This window comes from Eucyclogobius newberryi, unplaced genomic scaffold, assembly GCF_026437365.1.
Source record: "Eucyclogobius newberryi isolate DKJ021-1_F unplaced genomic scaffold, fEucNew1.0.hap1 SCAF_20, whole genome shotgun sequence".
In the NCBI taxonomy this organism is placed as follows: Eukaryota; Metazoa; Chordata; class Actinopteri; order Gobiiformes; family Gobiidae; genus Eucyclogobius; species Eucyclogobius newberryi.
Genome location: NW_027315835.1, coordinates 16,079,717 through 16,096,447, shown reverse-complemented (window position 1 = coordinate 16,096,447; position 16,731 = coordinate 16,079,717). Strand labels below are relative to the sequence as shown.

The following is a 16,731-nucleotide window of genomic DNA, read 5'->3' as shown; positions in this document are numbered from 1 at the left end:
TAAATCCATGGCTAGACCTTGCAGCCCGGGTAATTTGCCACAGTTCTAGGGTCGTTTTTTTTGTCTCTTCTCGTCTCTTTCTTTGGATTTCAATTGACTGCTTTGTTGAGTGTTAGTAGGACGCGGATGAAACAGTGGGTGTCTGTTTCTGGACACTGAACTTTCCGCCTCGCCACTTCTAATAACCCGAGGGCTCATTTGTACCCATGCATTCCCATAGGCTAATTATTCTGTGTGCGCCTCTAGTCTAAATACTTACATTTCTGATATCTATTAGCCTAAATCCACATAATTTACAAGACAAAATAACACATAATTTACCCAAACAATACCAAATCCATTTACTTACCACTTAAGTAATACAGAAATCGATTCAATTCAATTTATTTTTAGATATTTCTCTCGTTTGTTTTGTTGGTCTACGTCATCAATTTGCGACGATTTTAAAGCGTCATCAACAGTGGACGCGGCTACTCCGATGTAAATATTACCAATAGTACATATTTTTTTGCTGAATTTCGGGATTCACGATGGAAGATCTTGTAAAGGTGCTTATTATCGTAAAAAATGGCATTACTTAAACCTTTAAAATGTGATGGATTGTCTTTATAACGAGGTATTTGGCCAGTTTGGTTGTTGCAGCTAGCAGCAAGCTAAGGTTTACTTATGATTCTGAACAACTTTCGTGCATGTTCAGTTGGTACTTTTCAATAATAAAATCACGTTTGTTAATAGTAGACGTTGATTAAGCCATCGTAGCTCACTTTAGTCCTTTCCTAAGCATATTAAAACGCTATGATTGATACACTACGTTAGCACCTCTGTATTATTGGGCTAACTAACCTAAACCTTACAAGTGTGTTTATATGTGTCACATCAGGTTCATGGAAGTGGTGGCTATGATTCAGACTTCAGTGATGAAGATGGTCAGGGGGAATCATCAGAGAAGAATCTCAAAAGGTAAAAAGAGATATTCATTTAACTAGTCATTCTATTTAAATTTATGAAATGTATTAATGTCATATGTGTTTTCTTATAGGAAACGTGAAGAAGAGATTCTACAGAAACCATTCGAAAAGGGTCGACATTCTCAGGTGGCTCACCGCAGTTTCCACACCAGTGAGATAGACAGGTACAAATCTCAACATGCAAGTCATAATTCTGTCCTAAATGATCACTATATTGAATTATCGTTCAATAAATAATATCTTGAAAATATTTTTTGGAGCTCATTATGTGGTTTAGTTTATTATTGTAGTTGTTGTATAAGATTTGAGCTTTAGAGAGATAAATAAGACATTTCTTTGACTATTTAGGAACTAAAGGATTTCACTGTGCTTTTTTTTTTTACAGTTGTATGTTGTACATTTAGTAAAGGGTTTATAGGGATTATCAGGCTTCAGAGTTATATCAGTGGCATAAAAGAGTTTCATTACTTGTGTTTACTGTGATATTTATCTATACAACTTAACACTTCAAAATGTCTTAACATGATACTTCTACATTCACTAGGTACTGCGCTCCTTTTAAAGTTCCTATTTATTTTCTGTAATAACATGTTTTAATGGGCAAAGAGTTACATTAATTTGTATAATCAATTAAAATATTTTCAATAATTTCCAACTGACTAAAATAGTCACAATTAAATAAATTTTCTTGTTTTTCAGGGAAGAAGCCAGGAACAGAAGAGCTCACCTAATATCTTTGAATGCCGTATCCTTTTGAAATTATGATGATAACAGATGGTAATTTACATACGGTACATTGTTATTTTTGTTGCTTTTTTGTGCTTCTGTCATTGTGTGTACTGACCCTAACCAATTTTACAGTTTGAAAGGCATAAAAAGTTTGTCAACGACTACATTCTTTATTATGGAGGACAGATGGCTGACTTTAACCGTTCTGCGTAGGTTTTCTATCTCTAATCATCTTCCATCATCTGCTGTTTCCTAATATAGATGCCAATATCAGATCTTATGAGAAATTATGCGGAACATTTTAATTCCTCAGAGCTACAGACAAAACAGACTATGATGTAATCCGTGAGAACCATCGCTTTCTTTGGAAGGACGAAGATGAGGAGGAGATGACATGGTGATTGTAAAACCTGCTAGAATATTTTGTTTTGGATCTGTACATGCTTGTCTCAAAGCGCTCTCAATCTTTTTTTGCTTTTTCAGGGAGAAAGATCTGGCAAAAAAGTATTATGACAAGCTTTTTAAAGAATATTGTATCGCAGACCTCAGTAGATATAAGGAAAACAAGGTGAGTATTGTGCTTGCATGACCATAAAGCTTTATGGTTGTAGTCTGTGAAATTTGTCATCGGCTTCTTTAATACGGAGTCTGTTCCGGTTAGGTCTGGTCTTATCAGTTGTACATTTCTAATATTCAACATACCGATGTTATGACTAGAACACGCACATCTACTCACGATCAATTAAAATCTCACCTGAGATTTTTCACCCTGGTACCACTTCACAAATACTGTATATAGCATTAGTCTAGTTGGGATGTAATGACAGATTGGTTCTTAGCAAGGTAAACGTTCTGATTTGGTGAATTACCTTTAGGGATTTCTTTATAGCTGCTTTTTATGAATTCAATGTTTACCTTTTAATTACTTTACTACAAAAACCCAGACATGCAAATTAAAACGTCTTTAATATTTCCATAGTTTGGATTTCGCTGGCGAACAGAAAATGAAGTTGTTTCTGGAAAAGGTAATATTTTATTTAATGCTAGAATAATACACATGTCTCCAATGATAATATACACATAAAATTCACATATGACGAGATGCACATATCTGTTAGAATCTTTATGGAAAAACACTGTTCATGTATGTGAATGTTTGGACATAGCAGTTCTCATTTTGTCCACTGGATGGCAATAGAGATGCACCAGCCTCAAGCTTAGTATTAAGTGACACATTTCTGCAAGAGGTCTTTGTAGTGTTTAATATGTAAATCCCTTTCTTTTTATTTCTACCTTTCTTTCCATCTGATTTATTGGCTTTGCATAAATATTTTCTTGAACCTTATAAATATTTGACCTTTTGATTTGCTTATTTACTTATCGCTTCAGCCTCTTGGGGAGCATTTGTGCCTCTCAGTGAGAAATTGAGCTGTCGATTCACAAAAACTTTGACTAACATTCCGATTTTTTCCCCTGACACACTGTAATAGTTTTGCTTTTCGCATCAGATTAATGTCTCTTAATTATTGTTATTTGTTGGACACCTGCTGCATATCCTATATTTAATCTAACTTTAACCCAGAGGCATCATCTTAATTAGTTAACTTTTTTTGACATCTTTCACTTTTAGAAAATTAGATTAGTATTCAGGTGACCACATACACAACCACAGTATGTCTGAGCTGGCTAACTAAACCAATATAATGTTCCAGATTAAGAATGCGTAATCCTGGTCTGTGACAGTTCAACTCGTGGCTATACGTTTCAGGAAGTGGGATTAACGGCACCTGATTTACACTACCACCTCTACCTCTGCGATTCACTTCACATTGAGGATTCCCATAAAACACTCCTTTAGCATAATTTACAGCATACAAACTTAACTCTTTTGCTAAAATCAATACTAATCTCAGTTTCGTCGTTCCGTTCCATGGGGGGCATTTTTGCAATTTTAAATGTTATTGTTAATGTGTTTGGATTGCGTATTTAATTTTATTTAATATTTTTATTATTAATTTTTTTTTTTTAATATTTGCGCCTTTTAATTTCAGTATATATACATTATTGTGACAAAGCTCTAAACTGTTTAATAAAGCTGGAAAATATATGTTTTATCAGTACAAATACATAAGAATGCAATTACCGGTTAATCAAAATAAGTTCACTTAAAAAAAAAACCATGTCATGTTTTTAAATGAGATTGAGTTTGTTATAACAAATAACTTCACAAAACAAAGTCTTAAAATATAGATCTGTAACAGCAGTGAGCTGATTTTAGATGAGACTTAGATTTTTGTCCCATTTTTGTTTGTTCCTTTAATGTCCCAATTTTGTTTTCACGCATTTATAGATATTTTATTAAAGTGAGTTCTTGTTCAGGCCAAACTCTACTCTCCACATGGCAGAGCGTTGTCCATTTATTGAATATTCAAATAAAGGCCACTTATCTCCACAAAGTGTTTGCTCCGTTTGCAAACTCTGACATGTAACTAGAGGTCATGTGAGTATTAGGTAAGTCTGCTGACTACTCTTCGGCCAAACAGGGTGATTTAGTGTGTTCCAACCTTCCATATATGGCCACAGCAGGCTGAAAAAAACATTGTGTTTGGTTATTCCAAAATACAAATCTGTAATCTGTCATATGTATATGTGTGTTTGTTGTAGCGGTCCAAACTAGGTATTCCTTACGAGCATCATAATTATTCACAGGATTTGTTTGTCCTTGGGCATTATTAGACAGGAAAGTCCTTGTATGAAATGGCAATGAGGACATGCAGCTAATTGTTGGAGCCGAGATTTGAACTCACGACGCCGGCTGCACATCGAGCATAATAATAATAATTTAGTTTAAGACCCTGAATCTGGCCATATTTGCTAGAAACCAAATTATCTTTCATAGTCTTTTGATTATACTGTTATTTTTTCTTCATTGTGATAAAGATAAAGGAATATTAGAATAACCTTTACTCAAGTTAAGTTATTTGTGGTTAAAGAGAGTGGAGAGGTCAAAGGTAGCCGAGTACAGTGCTATCTTTCTTATTTTTGTTGAACTAAAATGGATTATTATGTAGCGTTTCAGATTTGGAAGCTAAAATCCATTGTTATTTTTGTAGATACTAAGTTTAATGAAGAATTCCTAGTTCATCGCCCACATAAACTGTGCGGTTTGAGATCTTGGGACTTTCTTAATTGTGCAGTTTTCAGTAAAATGACTGCCCAAATTCAAGGGTGAGATAATTGTTTTAGTTTTTTGCTCTAAAACTGGTTCGTCTACCGCTGTCTTTTTTCTCATTGTCAGCAGCGGATGGTAATAGTAGCAGGCAGTTCATTAGCAAGCAAAGATTTCAGCGATGCCCTTGAGCACCGAGTACTGTCAGATTTTCCTTTTTGTGCAAACCTCACCGTGAGAGGTTTGTACAGCTCCAGAAGAGCCGTATAAGCATGAATAGACTGCATCTGGTCCAAACCTCACCTTGTTGACTCTCTCTTTGACGGTGATTTTGAGATTCACGCCTGAGGCCACGACTATACTCTACGCACCGGTTGTTTGCAGTTTCCCATAGGCAGAGGATTTATTAAAAGAGAGTAACCCGGAGTCAGTTTCATACAAAGCAGCCATACGACCCACCTGCAGGAAAAATGTTGTTTCTAGACTTTGTGTAGGTCAACAGAAAAGGTGTGCATTGATTTATTGCTTTTATGTGCAAAAGCAGGTCAAGAAGGAGGCAAATGAGAAAGAAATATTATAATTTACTGATTTAATGATGACCGAGTGGTTAATGCTTCCCTTTTTGTTTCCCAACCATTTTTGTCAGGAGTACCCCCCTCTCACACTCTTGAGTACTACCTAAGCTTCGTTTTACACTCCTGAGTACCCCTTAACTCATGTAATGGGGATTTTCTAGTGTGATTCGTAGCGTTTATTCTCAATTATTGCTGTTATTTTTTCTAGTTTTAATGACGTTGACGTCCAAATGATCCTGCAAAACATTCGAAGGGATGTAAATTGTCCTTCGTAGTACAATGTATATTAAAATTCTATGCAATTTCACTTTCTATCAAGGGTTATCTGTAATCCTGAAAGACTTCAACGTGACCAACCTTATTAACTAGGGAGGAAACAAGACGCAACAATAAAAAGGCCAACATATGTCAACTGAACCTCTCAATTAATTTATCAAACATTGTTCTCTTAAATTGGCGCACCGTAGTTTATTGTTAACTAATTCATTAACTAGACACATGTTAGAATGTCATCGTTTTGGGGCCTTAATGTGCCTATGACAAGTTGGACGAGTCACTGAATTAAAATGCTATAAAATATATTTTGAATTTTGCTAAAGATTATACAAATTTTATCACAGAATAGCAATTTTTTTAGGTTTAAAATGTCACTTCCTGTGTGTAGTTGATGACATCACACTAGGAAATTACACAGGAAACACAAAACTCATCTAATCACAGTCACAATTTATTTTATTTGACAAATAAAAATATATGAGAGTGACTTTATTTTGTTGAATTAATGATTAGAGAGTCAAAAAAGTTGTTGCTTTGTGTAAGTTCTGCATATACTTTGACTGGAGCGTCCTAGTGTGATGTCACTTCCTGTCATTTTCATTTTCTCCACAAATACTTACTCCATTGGTATACAACTAAATTCATATGTACAACAGGTATAAATACACACACCAAAAAGTCAAAATTAGAACATTGTAAAAACCTGTCATACGCACTTTAATGAATAGAAAAAAGTATTAGATTATGGCCAAAAACAGAGATCCAATTGATTCAAATTGGCGTGAGTGCTCTGGGAACTATCTCCTAAGCTAAGAATGCTTAAAGGGTCTCACTCCTAGGTCAGTGCCCCTTTCATATATCCGGTCTTTGCTAATCACATGGCCATCTGTCCTGCTGCATATCTGTCTTTTGGTAAAGAGCCCAGCCATTGGCATTAGGAAGCATTGACGTAGGACACCAGGAGTCTCCTCTCTTGACGCATTTAGTCATCTGCCCTTTTGCCTGCACCTTTCGCTCCAGTGCGTGAGCCTCGCCTGATGTGTTTACACCCTGTTAATAAGCTGCAAAAGTTAGCATTTTCTCTCTCTCTCTCTGATAACCCAGGCTCCTTCTGGAAATTACTTTATATATTTGGACTTTTCTTGTTCAAAAGATGTCTCATTTGATTACCAGTGGCGCAAAAGTTATTATTAAGTATGAAAGATAAATACTGTATTTAGCTTGGAGCGCATTGAATTTAGTTTCAAATTGGGAAATATTACTTTGAAGTGGCAGTTCATCTTGTTATCTACAGCAGATTGATTTGTATTAGTACAAATCCGTGTCATGGAAGATCCACTGGGCTGTTGCCATTAACGTCACAGAGGCCAATGACTCGAGGTTGATGCGATGTCATGGGGATAGACAGGCCCCAGATTCTGTTGTATTCATTATATCTTTGCCTTTTATTATCGTTGCAGGGTTTACAGCATGAACGTATATCATAAGCAGCAACCTATTTTCCGCAAGATATTTTTCCCTGTTCAGAAGTTATGGATAATGTCTTTGTGGTTTGCATATTGACTTGTCTTGGGACTGACACTAAAAATAGATTGGCTTGCTCAAAATGTACCTAATGTTACAGATGTTTCCGTCATGGATTCGCTTCTGTTCATAACTATATTCAATACTTGTCTTGCTATTGATATTTGCTGATATATTTTAAAATGGATGAATAAGCTCAGAAATTGGTAGGTTGTCAAATGAACTTCCTTTTGTAGAAATTAAAACATGTTTTTAATGATGAATGTGAATACATACTTCAGATTTATTGCCATTCTATTTCTATTATATATTAAGAAACCAAAAGAAAACTGCAGCAAAAAATACAGATGTTTACCAATACGAATATATGAAAACTTCCAATATATCACTGATCCTTACCTAATATTAGAAAATGAAATCTTTGCCAAGCCGGATATAATGTAACATCAAATTTCGTCATGCGTCACAGTAAAAGTATTTCACCTGGAAAACCCTTGAAGGCCGCTTGACACTACTCGGCTAAAACCAGTGCCCAAATCTGCTAACGTCATAGATGCTTAATGAGAATCAGCAAGTGAAGGAAGGGAAAGTACAGTCTCCTCTTCGCTCCTTACGCCCCTGATCCGGCACAGATGAAGACAGGCATCACTTCTACCTCAGGCAGAGTAAGAAGCAATCCCCTCCTCTCCACCTGCCAACAATGGATTTGAGTGACGCACTGGGACAATCCAGAGGAATCCCGCAGCCACACCGTTGCCACCCTGAGCTCCTCGCGGGGATAACGGGCAGGTCGGTGCCAGTGGCCAGGGCAACAAGAGGGTGGAGGCCAAAATAATGAGAAGGAGGAGAAACTAGGAGGAAGGATGTAGGAGGCGTGAGAGACATGCCTCGGCTTAACAACAGAGAAGAAATGAGTAGGAATTGACAAAATCACACCATATATAACTGCGTTCTAATGAAGAAACTCATTAGGCATTTATCTAGTGTGATATTGTAAGAAATATAGGAAAGGAAACTGATATAAACCTATCTAAAGGAATATGTTCATTAATAGGATCACTTGTAGAAAAAATCAGGTGGAGGGTCCAGTATTTCTTTGTAATAATATGGTAATAAAAAGAAAAGAAAAAACATTGAGGATTTACACAGTATCATTGTTTGAAGCACAAAACACTGTTATTCAGAGGTGAGAAATGTTAGATTGTGTTCTAAATTATAGATGCGTGTGCAATTTCACACACGACACTGGAATAACCAAACCCGATTGCACAGTTCTGTCTGAGTTTGGCTCAAGGCGCACTAAAGTGGTAACTAGGCGAGTATTTAAAAACTACAGAGATGTACTGTATCATTCTGGACTTGCCGGGAGATTAATTTTCCACCGAATGGTATTAAACTTAATTATCTCCATGGAGACAAGCAGGTGACAAACTTACAGGTCAGATCAGTGCAGAGGCGAGCCCACTCAGAACAATACTATTTGTTTTTGTATTGGATAATTGTTAGCTAGATTAGTTTAATGTCAAACTGTGGCAAATTCCTGGTACCAGAAAAGTTACATAGGGCACCTTTAATTCATAATGACTTTTATATACTCATGACAGACAATAAAACATTCTGAATTCATCAGCAACTATAGATGCTTGGAAATGAGAGCCATCCAAGTTAAATCTCGGGTACCCATCTTTTCCCCTCATTATTAATAAATTAGTTTCTACTCCAGAAAGTGCAGTAAAAGTAGAACTTTGTGAGGGGGATAAATCTGACCTCTGAATGCTTTCTTATCCAAATTATTAAACATTTTATCTTTTAAACTTTTAAGAAGGAGCCGTCTGAGTGGGTATATGACTTTAGCTTTTTCAGACATTAAAGTGAAGCGGCTCTTACCCCAATCTAAAGCTGTGCTAATGGACAAAAAATCAATGCATCTGAATACTAGTGACGAGCCAAAGGATTTTTGAGGGCGAGGAATGAGTTAGAAACCTTGAAATACCGACTTCCTTATTTCACTTTTTGAAAATGAGTTACCCCAATTTTAAGATTTAGCATTTTGCCCCTAATTGGTTTCCATCCAAAGCCATTGTAATTACTATGAGGTTTCACTAAAATAAAGAAGTTAATATGAATATTTTAATCATATTTGAGTTAGTTTAAAATGTACTTCAAGGTTTAAAATCTCAGTTTAAGTTTAGGTGTCAGGCAATGCACATCCCAGACTGTTACCAATTAGCTGGAGGAATGAATCTTACAAACTCACACTCTGCACCTTTTGCAATTTAAAATCGCCCTTACTTTCTCCCTATGAGGCATCTTAATAAGGCACTTCACTTCTATTTTCATTTCTGTCTTGTCTTTCAGGTCAATTCCAGTGTGGACATAAACGCTGTGACAAGCCAGACGGCCTGAAGTCCTGGGAGGTGAATTTTGCTTATGTGGAGCACGGAGAGAAGAAGAACGCATTGGTCAAACTCCGTAAGTCGGCCATTATCCCTAACTTATGAAAACCTTGCGTCATTTTCTCATTCTGTCAATGCGCGGTCGCTTCACTGGAAACTGTGTCCGGTGGCAATGACCTAATGCGGGCTCCTGTCTAATACCCAGCTCATAATAATAATCCTCCTTCAGGTATCATAGAGCAGAAAATCCAATTACAATAATTACAGTAATTGGCCGTCCCACCAATCATACAGAAGTTGGTGAAGCAGACAAGGGCAGTCTGCACAACTTGTGACTGCCAGAAAAGTTCTTATCAAATGAATCTGGTCCTAATTTTCTGGGTTAAACTATGGGAGGTGTATCCATGCAATTTTTTTTTATGTAATTGTGCATTTTTTTACAATACCCAAACGTCTCGACCCTTCTGCTCCTGATAAAAAGCATAATAACACTTCATCGCCTGCTCTGATTGGCCAGGACTCAGAGGATACGAAGATTACAGTTTAAGTAAGCACTAAACAAAGCTACAAAACTGTGTAACGCACAGATCCGAATTCTGAAATAGTCCTTGTTATTTGTGTGTTTTACTTTAAGCCAGTCCTCTCAAAATGAACACACAACAGTTAGCATTGGAATTAATCATTTTTATAATACATTTCAATGCATTCCGTATTCTGTAATTAAATACATTTTAAAGTTTTCTTCCCATCAATCAGTATCTAGTCTGTGAGCCACTGTCGCCCCGGGAAAGTCTTTTAACTAACCATTTCATATTTTATTTTTTGTCAATTTGAAGCCAATATCCCTAAAAATGAGATTATTGGAACAAAAAATGTCCAGGCGGAATGCGTATAAAGTCAATTACATTTTTTATCAAAGTAAACTGGTCTCGATTCTTCCCAAAATGCTTGATTTGATGAAAAATATGAGGGTTATAGCTCGCCAAATAATGTGCTACATGCCCAGGAGCTTGGTACTTCCCTTTTGGCACATGATTGACGATGACACAAAACTGAATAAATGAAAAAAATTCAACCGTTCTGCCGGCGTCTGAATTTTAAGAGGCTCGGGAATCGGGTCTAGCATTTAATTCAAACTCCCTCCACACATGCTTGTTGTTCCGCAGCTCCTGTATTGTCATTGAGTTCTCTTTGGTTTTTGTTTGTCTTTTGCCTGTTGTAGGACTATGCCCGGAATGTTCTTTCAAGCTCAACTACCATCACAAGTAAGTCTGTCCGAGTCCCACTTTGAGGCAATCACACACGGAGCAAGTCATTGTGTCGAAACAGCTTAAGAGGAGAGACATAGCGATTTGAACAGAGATGTTGTTGTGAATAAATAATGCTGCTCTTTGAACAGTTGCTGCTGCTTTTATATTGTTCCTGCTGACTTTTTAAAGGAGTTCGTGAAAGCCTTAACCTTTTCTCAGCTTCAAACTGAGAGTGAGTGAAAGAGCCCTTTAGCACCGGGCTTGCATTTGATGCCTTTACTGTAATCAGCAATCCAGTGTGGTGAATGCTCTTTGGTGAAAAGATGATGCAGTTTTTTTTTCTTCTTTTTTTTTTTTTCAGGAGGAAAGAAGTGAAGGCAAAGTCAAAGACTAAAGAGGTTTCGGAAGAGAATCACGCGCCGCCACCCAAGAAGAAACAAAAGAGGAAGCACTTGCGTTCAGAGAAGCGCGAACACAAGAAGCGCCGCCGAGGTAAAGTCTCTTTCCGCTCTTCATCATCTCTGCTACGTTTCAGAACTGCACAATGCATAGAATTTACTTTTAAAATCAATTCAAGTGCCAGCTAATAAAGATTTACAGTTCATTACACGCCTCAAAAAGTAATCGAACATTGTCCTTTTTCTGTATTACTATATTATTTCTGTTCACTCCAGGTTTAGTCCTTATTCAGTCCTGGAATTATTCAGTTTTAGTCATGTTTATGTATTTGTGTGTCTGTATTTGATTAATCCTGATCAACGGTTAAAACTGAAGGTGTTAAAGGCACTGTACCTGATTTTTACTGTCCTGAAAAACAGAACTTCTAAATTTTTTACTGTTTACAGCGTTGTGTATAAGTGCTTTTCACAACTTTCAGAAGCCAGAGCGGCGTTTTGCCATCCCGCCCCTGCTAACAACAACTAGCACCAGAATTACTTCCTCGTTTGCAGCCGAAAAAATCGGATGCAGAAAGTACACAGCGGTTTCTTTTTGACCCTAAGAGTTGCTTTTACATCATATCTTTAAATTAGACACAGCCCCTTTTGGTTATTTCTAATGTAATCCTTTTTTTTGCTGGCGTGTCATATCTCTCCACAAAATAAAACTTACAGAAATCCATCTTTTAATTTCGCTATACAGTTATTCTTGCTGAAACCTTTGTTCATTTCTTTTTCCCAGATCATTCCTCGTCTTCCAGCAGAACAGACGCTTCTTCAGACAAAGGTAGCATTCACAACTCCCTCACGCTCACACACTCAAGTACCTCCTCTGCTTCCAGACTCTAACATTGGCCAAATCATCATCCACTCCCCCAGCCTGTTGCTCCAAGACACTCCCCCCGTTTTTACTCTGAAAAACAGCATGCCCCCCCTAAAGCCTTGTGGGTAATGGCGTTACACTGACAGTCTGTTTCTACTCAGCCTCCCCTTTCTCTGCTCTGCGCCTGTTATTTGACCCATAACTGCACCGTGTGAGATGAAATATGTCTATGCCCCTGAGTCCCCTGTGTGAGGGCAGAGGCCGCAAAGTTTTGTGCCCTAAATCACCTTTCCGACAAGAGATAATGTTATTGACTGACAACAGACAAAAACTTCAGACTGCCAACTGTGTTGCGGGCGTCTCAAATCTTGAACTAGTCACTTCCAATTGGAATCATGACATCTTCTTTCATTGTGGATATAACAGTCAACAAAGAGAAGTTACTAAGAAGTAACTAAATACATGCTCCGAAAATATGTATTCAGAACACTAATGTTGAGTGTTGGTATTTAGTTAGTTTTACTGTTACTGATAATTATTTTATATAAATGTATGCTTTGAAATGCACAGCGTTAGTGAGAAGAAGAAAAAACATTGCTCTTACATGTATGCATGGGCAATACATTTATAACGTATTCTAATTTCTGATGGGGTGTAATAGAATATGTATTACAAAATACATGTTAATGCAAAAGTATTCTGTGTTAGTCATTTTCAAATTTTATTTTCAATTTTATTTTTATCCTTTTTTTCATAAAGCACAGGACATAAAACACGACACAGAGAGCAAACTAAAACACAATATCAATTAAATAAATAAAAAACTAAATACAAAAAAAGTATTCCAAAAAGGTCAATTTTCAAATTAAGTCGGAATGCTATTTTTTCCATTTGTCGAATGTCAGTTATAATTTGTGTCCAGCCCTTGAATGTCGGTGCAGTTTGAGTCATCCATCTTTTTGTAGTGACCATATTTTCTGCAGCAGGAACTATGTTCCAAAGGTATCCATTCATCATGTCCATGGCTAATGGTCAAATACATAGTGCCTTATTGATCTCAGTCCAATGTTTCTGAGCAAAGTATTCTTCCTAATGTGAAATCTGAATCTGCAATATGCCAGTAACAATACACATCTTTATCCAAAATAATGCTGGATCTGTGCTTCTCATCAAGTCTCTGTGGTGCTTTTTTCTTCTATCACAACTAAAACTTGCTGATATTTGAACACACACATTGCTCAGTGTAAATCTTATTTAGCCACTGGCTTTAAAGGCCCCTTGAGCCTAAATAAGATGGTGATCTATAACCAAACCTGCCTTGCCTTTCTTTGCACGTTTTCCCTCCTGTCAAAAGTGTGCACGGCTTCAAAAAACCCTCTGATTCACCATGACAACGTCAGCGTTCTCAGCTAAAACCAACCTAACTGACTATAGCCTATGACACCATTAATCACAATAATCTTTGCCCAGGGAGTTGACTTGCGCTCTCTCTAACTTTTCCCCGTAGACTCTGACGAAGCAGAGGTGTTGGAGGGCCAATCAGAGGCGGACCACTGGAAAGGCCCTGCTCCTGCGGTGGAGGAAAAGTCAAGGTGAGGTTAAGAGCTAATGTTCATATTAAACTGGACCCAGTAAGCCGCTGTAAAACCATGAAGTCTTTAGCGCTTAGTCCACCGCCATCATCCACTACTCACTCTATGTAGGATGCTATTTAGTAACCGCTCAGATAGCCTGTACTCAGAGGAGAAGTACACAAAATATATAAACATCATCAACTAACAATTATTTAAGTATTCGACGAGTCTAGATTATTTTTCACGTGATTATTTATTTTGGTCATCAAGACCTTTTAAAGAAATATTGACTAAAAGAAATATTTTTAGAGAAATATTGACTTAAAGAAATATTTTTAGAGAAATATTGACTTAAAGAAATATTTTTAGAGAAATATTGATTAAAGTTTTCTAGAAAGAGAATATTTGACATTTTATTTTGCCATTGTCTTAGTTATAAAACATCTTATAATATGTATTTTGTATTGTCCTGATAACGATTACCATTATTCAAATTGTTATAGTCAACTATCGTAGTCTACTACTCCTATTATTATTTGTATTACTTCTACTGTTACTGCTGCATTTTGGAGTATACAGTTACTGCAAGTTGTTCAGATGGCATCACTATTTACAAGTTAACCACTGCTACTACCAAAAAGTGTTTTATAGCTTTCTTACCAAGATATGTTTTAGCGCTGCTGTTCCCATATTTTCCCAGTTGTTTTTTGTATTTATTTGTTTAGCTTTTCTTTCCTACTCTTAGCATCACAGTGACCTACTGCAGCAGAGGCAGTTGTGGTAATAAACTGTGTGTCAGGCTGCCTTCCCGCCGATCCCCGCGTGCATGACAGGAAGTTACATATCTGTATTTGTTTGCTTCATCTGTTCAGGGAGGAGGAGTTCGACGACTACTTTGAAGACATGTTCCTCTGACGGCGCCACTATCAGCTGTAACCCCGCTGCGACTAAACTTCTCCCTGACATATCGGCACAGCGCAACCGTTCCCTCCAATGCGGCGACAGAAATAAACAGAATCTACACGTAATTCCTGTCACTGTCTTCAATTTGGTAGATTTGCCCCCGTCTGTGTTCAGAGCTCTCTCATACAAACAGGGCTTTTATCTCGGCACATCACATCTTATTTTAATGCATGTATACGGGATACTTGTCTTGTTTCTTTTTGTCAAACGGAAATGAGAGGGACTCGCTAAGTGGAAAGGCTTCACCACTGTGGAATATATAACAGTATGTGCAAAATGTGTTACTTTTTTATTGTAATGTCAGTGGCTCAGTGGTTGAAGCAAGAAGTCCAGACACATTTTGGCCTTGTTTATGACTAAACTCAGCGTTCCTGTTTGATGGTTGGCGAGGCCATTGGCATAGATTACCCGCTACATCTCCATCATTCTGCCCCAGGGTAGTTTACCACCACAACGTCTTTTATTTATAGTCTCTAAGTCTATAAATCAAAGGCATTAATACTAAAGATGCACTATGTAAGTTCTGTGCTGGAGTCTTCATGGAGATGTTATTGCTTTGTCTGGAACTGGAATGATGGCAGTATGACATTAAACATATCTATTTTGCATTTATTCTATTATTACAGTGGTTTCTGTTGCTTCAGTCTTCAGATCTGAACTGTAACTTGATCTGGTCACCTCCTTGTCGCCATGGAGATAGATACATTTAATGCCATTCTGTCGAACATTTCTGGAAAACCAATTACTACTTCTGAGAGAAATGCAAGCTCTGCCAGAAAGTTATATAGTGCACCTCATTAAAATTGAGACTGAAATATAACAAACCCAGAACTAAACATGGGCAAAGCAAAGGCTAAACCAGAACTAAAACAGGACCAAACCATATCTACATCTGAATTAAATTGGGTTCACACCAGGACCAAACAAGCACAAGTGTGAACGCACATTACAAAAATATACAGGTGTAGAAATAGGGGAGTTTGACAAGACTGTAATGGCTTCATACTTTATATCATCAAACATTGTCAAAGAAAAGATTAACAGGTGAAACAATTGGACCATCATTGATAAGAAGCTCCTTTTATCATGTCTGTTGTGTATAAATCAATAGCTCAATTGATAGAATCGCTCAAATTCAGCAACTTGCAAAGATTACGTTGTGATTGCCTCTACAAAACATCTTATTTTCCATCAAACTGAATTAGGACAAAGTAGTGAAGTTGTTGCAGCATACAGCTTTTCGCCGTTCTAAAGACCATCTCAGATTAACCCTTTCTGCGGGCCAAGGACGCACTACATTCAGCCTGTAAAGAGGAAAAGTTTGTGAGGTTAGAGGAGATTATGGTCCTTGGCTTAGAGCAAGACAATTACTTTGCCATTACCGCTCTGTCGATCTTACTTTAACTCTGTACACCTTGAGAATGAACAGTAAATTACATTGTGATTCAAACTAAGTGGTAGGTAACTGTGGTAAATTGGTCTATTCATTAAAGGTAACCAGCAGGAAAATACTAGTAATGACCACTGGGTTACAACTCCACTCAGAATTATTAAGCATACTGTAATCAAACATTATGCCTTATTAATGCAATTACCGGTAATAATACACCTATGACTACTGTTAAAAGTGCACTACTACAAACTAACTGCACTTATGTAAATGAAAAAACCTAGATAACCTTGTTCATAGTGATGAACGTCCACATATAAATAGCTCTGGTCTTGAAGAATCAACGTAACGTAGCAATTTGCATATTTATACTTGAAATCAATCTTCCTGTGTACAAAAAAAATTATTGGATGGCAATATACAGCGTGGTAAGCAACATTTTATGAAGGCGGGATCAGTTCCAATCCGCTGATCCTCTTTCCTCTGGGGCTCATCCAGCTTTGAGACCTCTCAGATCCCTACACGATATATGCCTAAGCCTGAGGTGTCTTCAGTTCATTCTCTGTCTCAACCTCAACCTCCATATGAGAGCTAAGCATGCAACAGACGATGGAGTGGATTGGCAAATTGATAAAAAAAAAAAAGCCGTTGTGGGCG

The 16,731-nt window shown here is 37.1% G+C and overlaps 1 protein-coding gene across 1 annotated transcript; it reads left to right on the top strand.

Annotated features, from left to right (window-relative positions):
* Nucleotides 1-430: 430 nt before the first annotated feature.
* Nucleotides 431-14,749, top strand: fra10ac1 (FRA10A associated CGG repeat 1). The gene is made up of 14 exons (XM_072456408.1): nt 431-548; nt 881-960; nt 1,040-1,132; nt 1,668-1,713; nt 1,830-1,906; nt 2,011-2,094; nt 2,181-2,265; nt 2,677-2,722; nt 9,600-9,713; nt 10,860-10,902; nt 11,249-11,379; nt 12,067-12,111; nt 13,655-13,739; nt 14,594-14,749. Exons 1-14 carry the CDS (start codon nt 531-533, stop codon nt 14,634-14,636), a joined length of 990 nt encoding a protein of 329 aa, XP_072312509.1. The 5' UTR covers nt 431-530; the 3' UTR covers nt 14,637-14,749.
* Nucleotides 14,750-16,731: the final 1,982 nt, after the last annotated feature.

Coding starts and splice junctions, on each gene's coding strand:
- fra10ac1 (XM_072456408.1), top strand. Junction 9,714..10,859: donor GAACGCATTGGTCAAACTCC/GTAAGTCGGCCA, acceptor TGCCTGTTGTAG/GACTATGCCCGGAATGTTCT. Junction 11,380..12,066: donor ACACAAGAAGCGCCGCCGAG/GTAAAGTCTCTT, acceptor TCTTTTTCCCAG/ATCATTCCTCGTCTTCCAGC.